Source organism: Metopolophium dirhodum, chromosome 2, assembly GCF_019925205.1.
Source record: "Metopolophium dirhodum isolate CAU chromosome 2, ASM1992520v1, whole genome shotgun sequence".
NCBI lineage: Eukaryota > Metazoa > Arthropoda > Insecta > Hemiptera > Aphididae > Metopolophium > Metopolophium dirhodum.
In genome coordinates this window covers 4,708,123-4,725,657 of record NC_083561.1, presented here as the reverse complement: position 1 = coordinate 4,725,657, position 17,535 = coordinate 4,708,123, and the positions used below count along the sequence as shown (strand labels likewise).

Sequence of the window (17,535 nt, the reverse complement as noted above, 5' to 3'; positions counted from 1 at the left end):
TAAATTTATAAACATGTACGAGTTGAATTGTATATTACTGCTATGTTTATGAGTACCTATAAACTATATTAAATTAATCAAGTACCATAATGCAGTGCATAATTTAGGCACCTAAACTGATATCAAAATGTTGATGAAAACGGAATTAATTAACATTTTTTTAGTACTTTTATTTTACATTATTATGGAAAATTATATGATTTCATGGAACGTGGCGAAGACTTAATTTTTGTCAACACAGAGTTATATAGATTTAGACGTAAGCGGAAAGATGGGTTATATATATAGATATAATAGTTATTGGTTAGTATATAGGTACAAATAAAAACGATTCTATCTCTCGCCAGTATTCTAGCATTTCTGATAATACATATGTGAGTCTATCGGTGAGCATATCTATAATGATACTCAGTACGAAAAAATTGAGCAGCAGATATTAAGTACCCTTAACTGCAATCGAAAAGTGACTAGATGAATACCCAACATTAGTCACAACTACTGATTTTTAAATTAAATTGAAGGGAATTTAAAATGGACTTTCCTTCACCGATACAACAACTCGAAAACTTTGCATTACATTGTATACATATTCGTGTCATTTTAGACACAAAAAAAATATCGTTTGTCTGTAATCGTGTTTCACCCAACATTTTCAATTAATGCGATAATTGGTATTATATAACTATTATTATAGTGTATTTAAAACTATCACTTACTGTTTGAAATGGACTTCTAAAAACTTTCCAAACCGGGATGAATTGTCATTACGCACAGTTTTGGCGTTACCAAAACTTTCCAGTAATGGGGACGCTTCTAAAATTTGTTCAGTAATGAGATTGGATGGCGATTTATTAACAGCTGCTAAATATTGCATAATAAGCTTAGTGGATTCCGTTTTACCAGAACCAGATTCGCCAGAAATTACGACGACTTGATTTCCTCTAGGAAGCATTCCGTAAGCTGCGGAACCAACTGCGAACAAATGACTGAAAAAAAAACCGAATTAATATATTTTTTGTTCATTAGCATAAAATAATTTATCATTTCTGATGAAATAATTCACATCGGTTATGAGTGAACTCACGGTGGTAATGTTCCTAAAATTTGGCCCTCGTATTTTTTCACCATGTCTAACCCATACATGTCGTACATTTTGTAAGGGTTCACTGCCACTAATATGCTTCCAGTATACGTCTAAAAAACAACGATAAATTAATATAATATACGTAGATGCAGTTACAATATGTTCCTGAAAAAAATTCGTCCTTACAGAACGATTCTGTCAATTTTGTCATTTGTTTTTTAAACGGTTTTTTTTTGACAAACGAGCAATGCTCACGTACGTTATAATGAGTTCAGATACTTACATATATAAGTTCTTTGTCATATCGAATTTTCAAATTCCACAATAACGAAGCCTCGTTCAAGTCCCTAAAAGTACATTTACGCATAAGAATTCAACTCTATTTATTTTGTTATTTAAAAAAAAATGTTTACGTAAGTTGTATCATGTCTTCAATACCATTTTGACCAAGATCTTGTCGCCGGTTAACACCGTTGGGACTTGTAAGTGAGAAAATTTGTGTCTGTTGAGTATAAAAATATTATAATAATACGATCGCAAAAGCAAATATTTCACTTAGGACTTACTTTCCCCGCAATAATAGCCTGCACAGTGAGTACTTGCGCAGGCTTGTGGTATTCCAAAACTTCTCCTGGTAAGACATGACCAACACCTGGGTCAAACCACACAAGCTCACCCTAAAACAAATAATAAAATATTATGTAGTGATTAAAAATTTTTTTCTCCGTTTATGCGTTCACGACGATATTTACACATAAATGTATGTTTCACTTCATAATTATATGTTCAAAATTCAAATATTTTAATTTATAATATGTGCGTTTACTCTATAATGATAAAGAGGTTCTGTGTTCTTCTTAGTATTATTATAATACCATAAATAATAATAACATTAATTTATACCATACATAGATTTGTATCTACCATTATACTTATATATTTAAATATATGCGGAATATTACATTTAGAAATAATTGGTCATAATATCTTTATTTGTTTTATAAATGCAATAACAAGCACACATAATATGCATTTGTACATTGATCGCCGAGGTCAATAATGAAATTACCTATTTTTTTCTTTGAACTCCATTGGCTTAAATTTCACTCAAATATTTCTTTTAAATTTCTTCACATATGGACATATATAGTACTTACATTTTCATGCATACAACATTAAAATATTATGCTAACAATAAAACAGTATTTTTTTTCAGTTCAAACGAAATATAACAATAAATAACGTTTACTTATTGAACTGCAAACTGCAGTTTGGTATCGATACAATTATTATCGGGGCTATGTAGATTGTAGATAGATAAAACTTCAGAATACCCAATACCCATATATCCCATAATGTTTATAGAATGAATTTTTTTTTTTTTTTGTATAATGTAAATCGATTACAAGTAATATGATCATTAAAACGGATGCAATAAATATCATGACAAATTGAGCCGTATAATGCAATAACAGATGGCCTTAGACCCAAGACCTATCTAATAATAATTCTAAATAAATAATGGTTGTATCAACGATTTCATTCCGGATACACGAGACAGTAGCCGGAAACTCCAAGCAAAAAAAAAAGAAAATAATAATAATAATAATAATACGTAGAAATATTGTTGAAGTTATATAAACATGCTCGGGAATTATGGGACGTATAATTTTTTACTGTTGTTAGGCGACTGCACAAAATGTCTTGGTAATAAAAATGTTTAAAAACAATGATAAGTAGCTTGGAAATTTCCAAAAAGGATGGTAATAAAGGATGTTAATTTATTTTTGCATTAGGTACCTATTGTAAGAGATACATTATAAGCATAATAAGTATAACCATTTTCCAACACACGGCAGATACTGTTTAGATTTTATATTATTTTGGGAGTAGGTACCTGAATAACACTACAGCTTCAACTTTCTAAAACAATATTGGGAAAGTGGAAAATATTAAAATATTCACTCGTTGCGATTCCAATACCATTTTTCACGGACGCATAATATTTTGTGCATTTATGTAATGCTGTTACAAGTACACTGTAATTTCGAATCGAATTAAATATAAGCAAATAATATTATTATTATTATTATTATTAGTTAAGTTGTGAATTTGATATTCAAAACATTTAAAATTTAAAATTTAAGTCAACGTATTTTTTATGGTCGGAGTTCGTTGTCTCAGTTTTTATTTAACTAATTAAGGTATTTACATACCAGAAATTTAAATAATAACCAAAAATGTGTGACCCAATAAATTAAAAATTGAGTATGTACTTGAATTTCTCAACGGCTTGGCTCTTTATAGAAAATAAACGCTTGATAATGATCAGTGTGTAAATTCTTTTATTTGTATAAATTATTCACGAATAAGGTCTATAATGAGTTTAATCACTCAACTTAATCACGAAATGTATCTTTATATTCATTGCTTATGCAATACATAGCAATGAAAGTGTACAAAATCTACGGAATAAAATATTTGGAGCGTTTAATTTATCTTAAGTACCTGCCTAATTGGTATGTTGTTTTTTAAAACATACAAACATTTGAAAGATTTAAGACTAATATTATAAATATAATAATGATATCGTTAATATTAGACGTTTTTATGTGAAATCGTAGACCACAATTTATTATTCATTCAATTTTATATTAAAATAGTTAACAAATTCTCCAAAAAAAGATACTTATTAGGTAGTGATTACCTAGTTATTGCTATTGTAGTCATTAAATGCATATACTGTACAAAAACTTCTTATTTTTTTAAGATTTACAATATACAGGGGGTCTCACGAGAGTATGCTAATTTAAAGTGGCGGAGCAATGTTGATTCCATTAGCCTGTCATTTTTAAATTAGGAAATTCTCGGGAGATACTTCGTTGTCGAGAATTAAATTTGGTTTTTAAGTTAGTGAATTAGAAAATGTTTTAAATATTTATTTTTAAGTAATGTGACTAACGTGAAGTGCTTTGCCCAGTGCCCACACTGTGTAAATATTGGTGGAAAATTTAACCTATGATCTCATATTTCAGTAATGAATAAATGCATATTGAAAATACATAAAATATCACATCACAAATGTAGAAAAATGTTCACAGTAAAACGGTAAAACAGTGTGGTCCTAGAGTTACAGGGAACTTAACTTGGGATTAAATCCTGAGAATGCTCATGAATGGTCAGAAATATTAAACAATTCAAGAAAATCCATAACTATTTATCAATTATAAGAGGTATGTTATGATGGTGTATTTCAATTAGATATTCAAATACAAGACATAGTTAAACTATAATTGAAAAACAAATTAAATTGTAATTTTCTTTTAATCAATCAAGAATAAATTATAAAAAGTTGGTAACCACTCTGCTATACAGAAGGTGTCAAGTTACATACAAAAAAAGAAGACTCTCGGACTTTTTTGTACCCAAGTTTACCAAACAATTATTCTAATAATATTATATTACAATTTCAACAAATGTTCAATTATTTATTGTTTATCTCAATTATTCAAAAAATACGGAGAATTTTAATTTTTAATTTTCCAATTTGCCACAATAAACTTTCATCAAAATTGACGATCAGAGTATCTTTCGTATGAGAAAAGGTGTCTTTGGACATACAAATAAAAATAGACATAATTTCAAAATCAATAAATTATTGCTCCGCTTGGAATCTAAAATAAAACAAATATTCGAAATATTATAATATGTGCATTGTGCGTTTGTGAGCGAATTTTAATTAGAATTTTATATTGTACAATTATTTATAATCAAATAACATATTATATTATCAAATTTAAATTGAACAATGTTCCCTACATAAACTATGATATTTTTGATTTGAAAATGTACATCCTGCAATTCCAATACGTACACCGCATGTGTAGGTATTTAATTATTTAAAGTTTTTTCTCCTTTAATTTATTATGAAGGAACAATAGGTACTAAAAACAGCTTCAGGTTGAACTTTTAAAATAAAATTTATTATTGCTGGTCGTATTTTCCAAAAATTTAAAAATATCCTTTTGTTAAATTTAATGTTTAATAGTTTTGGTAGTTTTTTTTTTATACAAATGTCCACACAGTTTTAAATCATATTGAATTTATTTAGATTTTTTATTTGTATAAAAATATACAGCGATGCTATTAAACGCCATTATAGAAGAGTATACGATGTAGTATACCATGTACGCAACTATTAGATGTGAATATCTTTACAATTTTAAGTTAAGACAGTTCAAAGTTAATTAATAACTTTCCAATCATCAGCTGGAGCTTATCACATTGGGCGTACCTCAGAAGTCAGAATAATAGTGGTTTTAAAGTGATCAACTTAAATAAATTCTTTTATGAAAATCAAATATTTACATAAGACCAAAAGACCCAATACCAATTTATTTACCTATCAACTTAATCATACACGGTTGAAGATAAATAATAGTTAAATTATGTGATATTGTGAAAATTCACATTTAAATGATTTACTGACTTATATTTATTTCGCCACGCTTATACCGTCGCTATATTATTATAATAAAATTACTTTTTAAAATATCATTATAAACTTAAAAATTTAATGTAGGTATCTATTAGGTATAAGAAAAAACATTACATAAATACGTTTTAATTTGTTGTATTCCGAGAATGTTCGGGAGTGCCTACCATAAGTGGCCCAACGTACGTATTTTTTATTATTCAATATTCACACATTATTATTTATTACCTATATCTTACATACTATTAGATGACAATTTTTATTTCAATTGTAGGTAATTTATATAATATAATATATATATATAATATAATAGTGCCTTTTTTATGTAGTAGGGTAGATTTTTTATTCACGCATTGTAATGACGGCATGTTCCAAATTCAATGCGAGTCAAAGGAATATATTTTCATTTATTTTGTTGATGTTATAAAATTGTATACACAAATAAGTACATTTTAATATCTGAGGAGACCATGTTTTATAATGATGTGTTTTTTTATTATTACTATTTGTAAATACTTTTTGAGTAGAATGCGAGTCCTGTCGAAAGAGTTTACAAAGCCCCTAGGAGATATTGAAACAAACCTTAATGGTTACACAGTTTCAAAGTTTCAAGCAAAACGCATTTCAGTTATATCCAAATATTTGTGTATGCTATTAATATTACAACAAATATCTATATGGCTTAACCTTTACAAACAAATTGAATTTTACAAGGGGATATTATTATTATTATATTATATTGTATTATATATAATTATGTATTATGCTACCTACCTAAATTATTATATTATTTTAATATTTTAATTTTTCGAAAGTTAAAATAAGCTTATACGAAATTAATCGTTATTAAACCTAAAAATATATCCCAGTTCTTCTATAACGTTTTGATATGATTAAATATAAATGTCGATTTTCCAACAAATGACCCATTTAGTACTATATATATATATTTTTAGTTTGTAACATGTATTTAACCAAACAAATATGTTTTTAAATGTTTTCATTAAATATACCAGTTTTAAATTTAGTTTTTGGAAGTTATAATTCGTTTAAAACGAGACTAATTAAATAGTAAATAATTTGTTTATTTGTTAGCTATTTAGACGTCCGATCGAGCACAAGGTTTAATTTACAAACCCATGAATTAAATTGTGTAAATATCGTGAGAAGGAATGATAAATTAACTTATTTATTCAAACCCTCAAGAGAAATTCAGATTTTACTACTGTTTGCGTATGCGACTCATAGGAATTAATTTTTATTTTAAACTTCTTATAATATTACATTAAAAAAACATAAACTTATTAAAGTCGAGTTTCAAAAGATTGTGTATTTATGTGCTAAAAAACAATAATTATTTAACGTTTTGAAACTCAAAATGTTGTCTTTATTTATATTTTATATTTAATTTATCCATTTATTTATAGTATGATATTATTTATAGAGTGTACCCCCCACACCACTTAATATATGTTTGTGTGTGTGCAAGCTTGTAAATACTTGAGTTGTTATGAAGTCAGTTTGTAGTGCCACTCTGTTAAATGTTATAATCTAAAATGTGCATCTGTGCTTTTTGTTGCCAAATAGCATCAATATATATTATGGATGTGAATAATGGTTGTTCATAGAGAAATTGACTACACACATTTGAAACACTACGATAATAAATATGGTTTAATAATTTATCTTACATGCATGGATTTAAAATGTTGTTTAATAAAAAAATGTTTACGGATATGATAAAATATATATTTTAAATTCCACGAAAATAAAACGTCTGTTAAAGTGATCGAATAACACTGCGAAAATAATAATAATAAACTGTATGTACAGTTAAGCGACATAATCCACGTAAACAAAATTAATATTTAACTTACATTTTACGTTATATAGCGAATATGTGAACCAAAATCGATGAAAAATATAAAACTAAACAAAAATATATAAAAAAATATATTATTATTATTAAATTGGATAATATTACACATATTATATTATACACGAAAACATCAAGAGTTACGAGTATTTCAGGTTTGTTGTATATAAGACAAAATTGATAATATTAAAAAACATTTTTATATGAATACCGATAGAAAGATGTATTGGTCGGCCAACTTTTGAACGATGGAATAAATAATACCATCGATAAGGTAATTCAAAGAACGTAAGAAGGATGAATACCGTTCGTAAATGGATTTGATATTTATACTCAAAGACAACAAACTCGATAATGTAGAAACAATTGGATCAAATCTTCTTTTGAAAAATATAAAAATATATAAGCGGTAAAAAAACAATATCATATTTCTAAAATAATACGAATAGTTATTAGTCGTATATGATTAATATATTGTATAAACCTACACATGTCACATATACCTATTAATATATATAGTATATATGTTGGTATGCATACAATATACACCCTTCATGGTTTATTGTTATAGTTTAATTTTTTTTCGTTAATTTCACAACTCGTTGCTCGGAAACGATGCCATCCGCATCCCTCTAAAAAATATAATATACATTGGATTTAAGTTATAGCTATTATACAATCGTTCGTGGTCGTTTTGTCCACTTAGGATTAACAAAAACCGATTAAAAAAATAAAAAAAACCAAACAAACGAACGAACGAACGAACAGTACAAAATAATAGCGGTTTTTTACTATAATTTTCCAAGAGGAATCGCAGCAAAGACGATCGACCGTCGCAGTCGCCGTTTTTTTTTCCGCACGTCTCCCGAGCAGACAAAAGCGACGACGATCGTAGGCCTCCGCGTCGCTTGCACAGTTATAATTTTACCATCGCGCTGATCGTAAATCGACAACGAATAGGGGAAAAAAATATCGACGACTTCTGTGTATAGCGATAATATAGTACAAGTGTATAACAGTTTGGCGCCAGCGGTATACAGCGTACGCCGAACCCGACCTAATGAAGGTACACCCACATTTTGTTTTCTCTTTTCGTCGATGATTGTTTCAGCACACGTCGCACAGCATTTTACCTTATACTATGTGACGGGTAATTTTACTTGATAAATAACTCATACAGACGACAAACATGTATTTATACACGTGATATACCATATTATGCGTATGAAAATGGATTGTTTAACCTGTAATATTCAGTATTTCAGTGGTGCGCTATGAAAAATATTTGAAACGCTAAATACGTAATAATATTATTGTTAATTGAATAATTATAATTACTTATTATATTATATTATAATTAAAAAAAATCAGTCGTGCGTAATGCATGTTAATGTAATAAATACACAACATGCAGGCATGTGTATTTGTATTTTATTATGATTGATAGGCAACTATATATTCCGGTTTTATACCTACGTGATATTGTGAAATTCAATAAAACGTAATTAATTGAATACATCAATTAATAAATCGTATACATGACATCATATTAATTCCGAACAGCAACAGCATTGCTATATATTTGTATCAATATTTTATTTCTATATTGTATTAATTTAAATTGAAAGTTACTTTATGTAAAATTATGAGCATTTTAAAACTATACATTTTTTATAAATTTGAAAATGCTCATAACTTTCATCGACATCAAGGAGCAACAACATTTTAACATTTACGTAGGGTCTAGATGATATATTATACCTTTAAATTTGATATTAGGCGAATTCAACAAGAGGAGTGACGCGGTACAACGATAATATGTACGATAATATACATAATATATCAATTATTAGCATTATAATTAATATTAATTATATGATAAAGTTTACTGTTTTTCACGTAGATAATCTCCCTCTAAAGTCTAAAGGGATAAATGATCTTAATTTCGTTTTTATTTTTACAAACTATAATCACACAAATAATTAACTTAATATTAATTTTTAGTCCGTTCACTATATTTAATCATTTTTCTATTTCATCTGTATTAATCAGTATCTAATCAACAGTTTTAGGCTTCACAAGTGCTACAAGACAGCCCTGGGTACATTATGTGCCATAATATTATAATATAACTGCGATAATATCATATTATAATGTATAAGCATATAGGTACTAACCTCGCGGTACGGAACGGTATCGAACGTTTCGGTTCCACCGCGGTCAGTGGCGTTGGCGGCCGCGCAATCGTCGTCGGCTCGTCTGATTACGCACGGCAGCGGGTGTTGGGGCCGCAGTGGCGTCACGTCTTCGCTGCAGTAATCGCGACTGCCACTTCCGTCGTTGACAAAAATAATCGCGTTACCGGTAGCGGCACCGGTGGTCCGACCGTCGATACCGCAGCAACCGCAACCGTGAACACGGTCCACCGATCTCCACGGCGGGCGAGGAGGACGGGTCGCCGGCTCCGGCAGGGTGTCGCGGCCGCCGGCGGTCAACCGGTACTTGACCCGGCGGTTGTCGGCCGTCAACCGGTCGAACTGTCGGGCGCATTTTTGCAGAAAGCTCTTGGCCGCCGCGCACGGTTCCGGCGGATCGCTTTCCGCCCAGAAATGGTCCGACAGCTCCCACCGGCTGATCGCGTTCCGTTTCATCGGTCCTCGCTCACCGCACCCCCGCAGCGGTCGGACATCGATATCGACCGTCGAATAGCGTTAAGTTGTTATATTATTTACACCGGTGTCGACGTCATTACACCGTAATATCTCGTATAGGGCGTATTCGTGTGCAACAGGTAATGCGTTCTGTATCTTGTGAACAGGTAGGTATCGCGTGTACAATATTGTTGTATCGGCCTCGGAGACCGGAACTTCGCCGAGACGTTGTTATAATATGCTGTAGGTATAGCTGGCTGGTATAGTGGAGCCGTTCAGACTAGAAGGAAATGCCGGGCAGGTCGCCGCCGCCCGGTGCGAGTTACGAGGACCCACGCGAATATACTATAATATGTATATTGTATTATATATATATATACAACAATACTTGGATGTTATTATAATATTATACTCGTGGAACCCATTCGGTGTTGAAAAAACGTTTTAAAACCGAATCAAACGTCCGTGACGCGACACGGTGGCCGTTATATTATTATACGCGTTTCCTTCCAGCTCCTATATTATTGGTGTAGCTACGTTATCTGCGCCGAGTGGTTTCGCTTTCACTTCGTAGACGGCCAGTAGCGAAATGCGAAAATCTTTACCCCGAAAGGTTTCTTCCTCCCGGTACACCCGACTGTCGTTCTGCGGCAAACCGGGGTTCCACCGATAGGAACGACACTGGTCGAAATTGTTGCGAAAAGTATACTCTGATCTGACTTGCACTGTATTTATCTATGAAAGTTTAAATAACATAATCTTTATATATTTGTATAATATCAAAAGATATATCACGACCGTGTAGTTTATCGAGTGTCCGACGGCGGTGATGAGCCGTGTTGATATAATAATATTATGTTTCAGAAATATTTTATGCGACTTAAATCAAATTTAAATCTATAAGCTATAGAATTATAAAACTTATAGGCTGGTATGTTTTTCTCGCGAACAAAAAATTATTTTACAAAAAAACACAGTAAGTAGGTCAAAATGTGATTTCATAATGAAAATCAATTTTATTAACATAACGCTCGGTTAAAATGTCATTTTCTGTACTCAATAATAGAGAAAATACGTTTTATATCTATACATTTATATTATAATTGTATTGAAAGTCGTAACCATTCAACAAATTGGAATTTGAGTTTAAGTGTTCATTATAAAATATATATTTACTGAGCATATTTCATTTTTCGAGTGGCTATCATTGAAGTATAATATTCCCTCTTACAAATTACTACTATCACAAATTCGAGATATTCATAAAATAAGTCTAATTTATTCACCGTCAATAACAAAAACGGGTTTTCCACGACTATATGTGTTTGAGTGATATTTTATTTGGACAAATAATATATATAATATATTTACAAAATATGTTGATTCATATACATACATATTACATATAGTGATAACTAAAGCAGTAAAACATTATTTGATAACACTGGTAGAATTGTATTTGAAATTTTCTAATAAAATGGAGGGATATACATTCCACAACGATGAACTTTTTCAAACGTTCTGCAACATTACAATAATCAATGAAGCCCAAACAACTCGGTGGAAATTTCCATGAAAAAAGTAGGTACCTAAAATATTATATAGATTATACTGATTGTAGGTAATGTATTTTGCTGTACACGTTGCTCTAAAGTTACACGAAAAAGGGACGACGTGATCTTGCACGACGAGGGTCGAATTATATATCGTTTGATTATTTTCGGTAGTGTTATAGATTGAATTTCTCGACGATATAATATGAAGGTAGGTTATCTCGGTTATCGATATCGAGTGTATCGTTTATCAAATATCAATTAACCTGGTTCCTCGAGACTCGAGTATAATACATCTTGTATATATAATATTGTGTATAGCATGTAGTTAATTTCGATGTAATTTTAATAATTTAATACGACGGAGGAAATTATTTTGTAATGTTACAAAATCGATACATATATTAATACATCGTACGACTGAGACTCGCTTTCTATAATATTATAACGGCGCACACACGACGTGTCCTGCAGCGTATTCGAAAGACCGTTAAAGGAATAATAATATTACAATAATAGCGCACGTGTACATAATAAGGCGACAAGAACATTAACCGAATGGCATAATAATAATATTAATTATTATTGTATATTTGCACAATAATAATATCATAATAATTCAATTATGTCGCAAACGAGAGCGGACTGCGCGCGTCGTGACCGTCGTCGTCGTATGCAGAGGAACCGGAAAACGCGAAATGCGAATCAATCGCGTTACGGCAAATTATTATTATTTACCATAAATAATAAAATATGCCATTATAATATGAAATATATTACCATACTTCGCGCGTTGCAACCATCGCCTACGACTGTCGTTCTGGGGGGGGGGGGGGGGGGTCAATAATATTATTAATAATAAAATTGTACGGTATACATAAACATAAACCCGGTCTGTAAACCATATACATACCACATAATATGTCTACCCGGTGTATAAAACAATACGTTTTGTTACGATTTAATTTCGAACGTCAGCGACCGACGCATGTAATCAAGTCTGGAACGTATACATCGCGTTATAATAACAATATGAGTATGACGTAGGTACGGGACATATACATGAATTTGAAGTGATCGAATACCGCGATAACGCGCCAGTACCGTACTGGAAAACCTAAATTTCACCTAATAATAATATAACAGCACCTATAGGCATACTATGATATTATTGTAGATGCGCACAACTCGACGGCGCACAATGTATCATCGCCACTGGAACATCGTCGTTACCCAACTCGGATGTTAACATTTAATATTATTGTTACTATACGGCCGTAGGTATTACGACCGATGCCGCCGTTTCGATCCGTCGCGATAATGTAATAATAATATGGTACATAATAATACAATATTATACGGAACCACGAACGCGCACTAAAAACGACGCGACCCGCCGCGGTCGGTACTGTAGTACTGGTAAGTGTACGCCGGAGGAGGCGTCCCGAACGATATTTAAAATTTTTTTATCCATCAATAAAACATATTTCATCGCTTAGGCCCGGATTTTTCCGTCGGCGTTTTGGACACAGTACAACAATCGCACATTTCAACAACCCCGACGCGCGTGGGGTTTTATCTTAACAAAATGTACACTACTATAATATTATTACGCACAAACTATAATAATATCATACTATGATATCGAAACGCGGACCGCAAACGCGTACGTGCGCACGTACGTGTGGTTTTCGGACAACTATATTATAATAATGCACCATTATGCGCGTATGTACGGTAAAGTACGTCGAACCGTATAATAATTGTTATCATTATCAAACAACGGGCACACACACACACACTGGCGCGCGTCCGATGGACGGTTTTACACATGATAATAATGTTATGTACCTATATAATATTGTAATGACGGTGGTGCAGTAGGTACGTATTATTGTGTGCGTAAGTACGTTGTGTGCTAGTCCATGTATTATGTATACATATATAAATTAATATGAATATAATATGTATATCATGAACATGTGTTTGTGTGTGCGTGCGTGGGTGCACACCTGTTAATGAACGCGATTCTTCGGTCTGTATACAACGCGAACGGGAAATCGTCCAAGGGTCTCTGGGCGGAAGGGCGTCGTGGTGGGGAGAGGTGACAGAGAGGAGGGGACGACGAGCCCGCATGTGGCTACAGCAGCGGCGGCAGTCAAGGTACGCTGAGCGTGAACGATTAAAAAAATAAAAAACCACTAACATTACAAATGGTTTAAAATTCAATATCGTACCAAATACAGTATAACGCAATGCCGCACGCGTTACGCGCTGTCGTACCGTGTGAGATGCTCTAAATAATTATACATAGTCGTTGTATCGACCTCATCGTCGAAACGATATAATAGTATCGTGTGTATTAAATATTATGAAACCCGTGTGCCGCGCAACATTGGCAGTCAACATTTAAGTAAGTCCAACAGATTTGGTATAAGAGATTGTTAGACGACTTTCAAAGTTTGATACAAATATTATTTTCGAAGCTATAGATTAGTTTCTATTTTTGCGATGCTATATTCGCAGTAATAGCACAGAAATTTACATTTCTTCAATTGCTCTGCTACTGCGGAGCAAAAAAAATTACGAATTGTCGAGCGTCGAAAATAAATACCAACAAACTTCGAAAGATGTCTAACATTTCTAATAAACCGAGAAGCGTGCATGGTTAAAATGCTAGCGTCGAAATTAAAGTCCAAACAACTTTGAAAACTGTTTAACAATCACTAACAACATGCCAACAAATTTGTTTGATTAACTAAAATGTTGACTAGAAATCTAGTAACGCCAAATTCACTGCAAGTGTCATTATAATAATAATAATATTATTACAAAGGGTGGCATATTATACAGACAGGACACAAAAAACTACGAAAATAACTTAGCGACAATTAAATATAAATATAATAAATAACATTATCTTCATGTGACGAGTACCTATACATTCCGATTTGAGAAAATGATGCCACTGGTCATTGACACAAACATTTTGGGAGCCGGGAGGTAACTCATTGTAAATCTAACAGACATTGCAACATAATATTATGATTTAGCCCAATTTTGTCTACATACTTACCTATATACATTATACATATTAACATGAGATATGAGTGTATAACCTCATGCACGATAACGCGACCTGTTCGCAATTACAATATTACGAGTTCACTGCAGAGTTGGAGTGATGTTCTGCCTTCTGCGGGAGAACCGTGTAGAATTTATAAATTATGATAAACATGATATTAAAATATGTCACGACACCGCGTGCATTTTTTCATTAAACTGTTATTAGTTTCATATACCTACAGCGGGCTTAATATTTTACCAGTAAACGTGTTTGCTAAGATAATTTACATATTTACTTTTATCCATACCTTAAATGCGCATAACACACATATACAGTAATAACAAATACATATATATACATTTTAATTATGCAATAACTAATATATATATATTCAAGAACTGCTTTAATGGGACTGCCAAATCTCGTTTGTGTTGATATTTTCAGAAAATACCAAGTATAAATAATTTAATTAATCTTTCTACAACATGGTTTATCAAATGTATATTAAACGAGTGCCTACTTAATAAATAATAATTTATGTATATGTTCTAGTCTAAACGTTTTGCTACTTCCACGTTTAATTTTCATCTGGGAAGTCAAAAATATTTATTTTCCCATCACTCTTAAACCGAATTGAATATAATATAGGAATAGTAGTCAGTAGTTCACATCATATTAGTAAGTATCAGATGACTACTTAGAATAATAATATGACGTAAAAATAAATTATTTAGTTTTAGATTATGTTTATATGCGAATAGCACAAAATAATAAATATTGAAATATTTTTAACTAGTTGATTTACGCAATTAATACTTATATTTTGGCATTTAGTTGATAGCAAACAATATCAATAATTATAGTTTACATATAACTATCATACAACCCTTTAGATATCGTATGTATATGGCGTAAATACATATAATTAACAAAGCACATTTGCATCCATATTTATATGATGTATTTTGTAAATTTTATTTTATTGTCTTTACTATACAATATTTTTACGTCAGTTCTCATTTTAACTTAAACATTATAATGAAATACTAAAGTACGTATAATTTTTGACATGGAGATTATAACACAAAAACTAGATAAGTCATCATCAAAAGCTAATACGCGAACAAATGGAAAATTCACCATTCTTTGATCCCATTGTGAGATCTAAAATTAAATTAGGAATTATAATGATATTTATAACATCGCTAGTCTGTAATCGACTATGTCTGGCCGTTCAGTATACTAAATGTGGGGAATCTACCAAACCTTTGATCGGACCTCAGTTCCCACAATAAGTTTTCCCATCAATTTCATTAAAGCTTATTATTGATGTTTCGCGGCATATTATAAGATATAACGGACATTCCCTTGCATAATGATCTTCACTTACCGTCTATTGACAAACTTACTATGCTATGGCACACAACTTAAAAAATCTTGACAAATTAATCATCCATTCAAACCCTCTGATCCGAAAATTATACTCCTTAACAATGCCTACCAATATTACTCGCTGTCGAAGACTTACTCTGATATAGGAAAAACTACTTAACAAAAGTTAACTTGAATTCATATTAAGGATGCTGTATAGCATATTTGTGTTCAGAAAACGAGTTATCGTCTACACATCTCTCTCCCCAAGTCTTTGACGTCAAATAATGTTATATTCATCGTATAGAAACTCTGTTGGTTATTAAAGAAATAATATAGGTCATTTTATATAAACGACATATCATATTATGATATAAATTTCATTAAGGAAACATTTTTTTAAGAATATTATACGTTGATGAAATGGTTAATATTGAAAGTCATTATCCAATAAAGCGTATACCTGCATTCTACAAATGAAGATGGCATTTAAAATATTTACAACAGTTAAGATTATAGAGATAAATTATATGGATAATGATAATTAAGAATAATTTATTAGTAAATTATAACAAATATTTTGGATGATTTTAAATTATGGATATTGGCTATTATAAGTATTAACTGTCTCAAGTAATAAATTACTAACGGAATACTAAAATTAAATCTTTGTGTAATCATGTAGACAGTAAATTCTGATCCCATATTTTCAACGTATAATAAACACAATGCTTCAAAGAAACAGTAAAAGTTATGATTAAGACCATAGTGCTTCAAATTAATGCTGTCAATGGCTAATGACTTGGAATTAAATTTATTCTCAATGGAAAAAAAGATAATACTATACTACCACTAATCAAATAAGAATACATAAATACACAAATTCAATTTCCGGAAAAAAATTAATAATTTTAATGAGGCATAATGATTAATGAATATAAAACGCAATAAAAATAATAAAAGTTAAATATCGTGTTTATTTAAGTAATTTAATAATTTATCAAACAGATTATTTACACTAATATCATAATTTACTCAACGATATGAGACATAATAATTTAATGAGTAAAAAACATGTTTCATTATATATTTTTTAACGGAAGGTTTGGTCAGGTTAGCGACGTCCTCATTTGGAATTTAATATCGCCGAGATTTACAGTATAGATTGTTGCATTATTTTATAATAATAATAAAAACAATAATAATAATAGATACCTTAGAAAAGTATAATAATAGTGTTGAAAAAAAATTAAATATAACACAAATTTACAATGTCCCATTCAAGTCCACGGAAAATGGTCTTTTACAAACAATTTCTTATATCATTTGACATTTTAATAATAAAAATATACCATGGCCTCAAATACTGCACCCAACTTCTATTAAAAAGAATCAGTATAGTGTAGTGTGCAATGGGTTATAACAATATGCGTGTTAG

General features: G+C 30.9%; 1 protein-coding gene across 5 annotated transcripts in view; it reads right to left on the bottom strand.

Moving 5' to 3' along the window:
* LOC132937919 (unconventional myosin-XV) overlaps positions 1-17,535 on the bottom strand; it is a 57,185-nt gene that overhangs the window by 21,693 nt on the left and 17,957 nt on the right. The window contains exons 1-7 of one of the 5 annotated variants that reach the window (XM_061004525.1): positions 12,573-12,721; positions 9,633-10,841; positions 1,651-1,761; positions 1,498-1,586; positions 1,368-1,431; positions 1,085-1,194; positions 717-986 (exon numbers count right to left, since the gene is read on the bottom strand). In XM_061004525.1, coding sequence (XP_060860508.1) covers positions 717-986; positions 1,085-1,194; positions 1,368-1,431; positions 1,498-1,586; positions 1,651-1,761; positions 9,633-10,106 — 1,118 coding nt within the window. In that variant the 5' untranslated portion in view covers positions 10,107-10,841; positions 12,573-12,721. Of the gene's footprint in view, positions 1-716; positions 987-1,084; positions 1,195-1,367; positions 1,432-1,497; positions 1,587-1,650; positions 1,762-9,632; positions 10,842-12,572; positions 12,722-17,535 lie in introns of those variants that run through there. The other 4 variants (XM_061004526.1, XM_061004527.1, XM_061004528.1 and 1 more) reach the window with 4 other exon arrangements.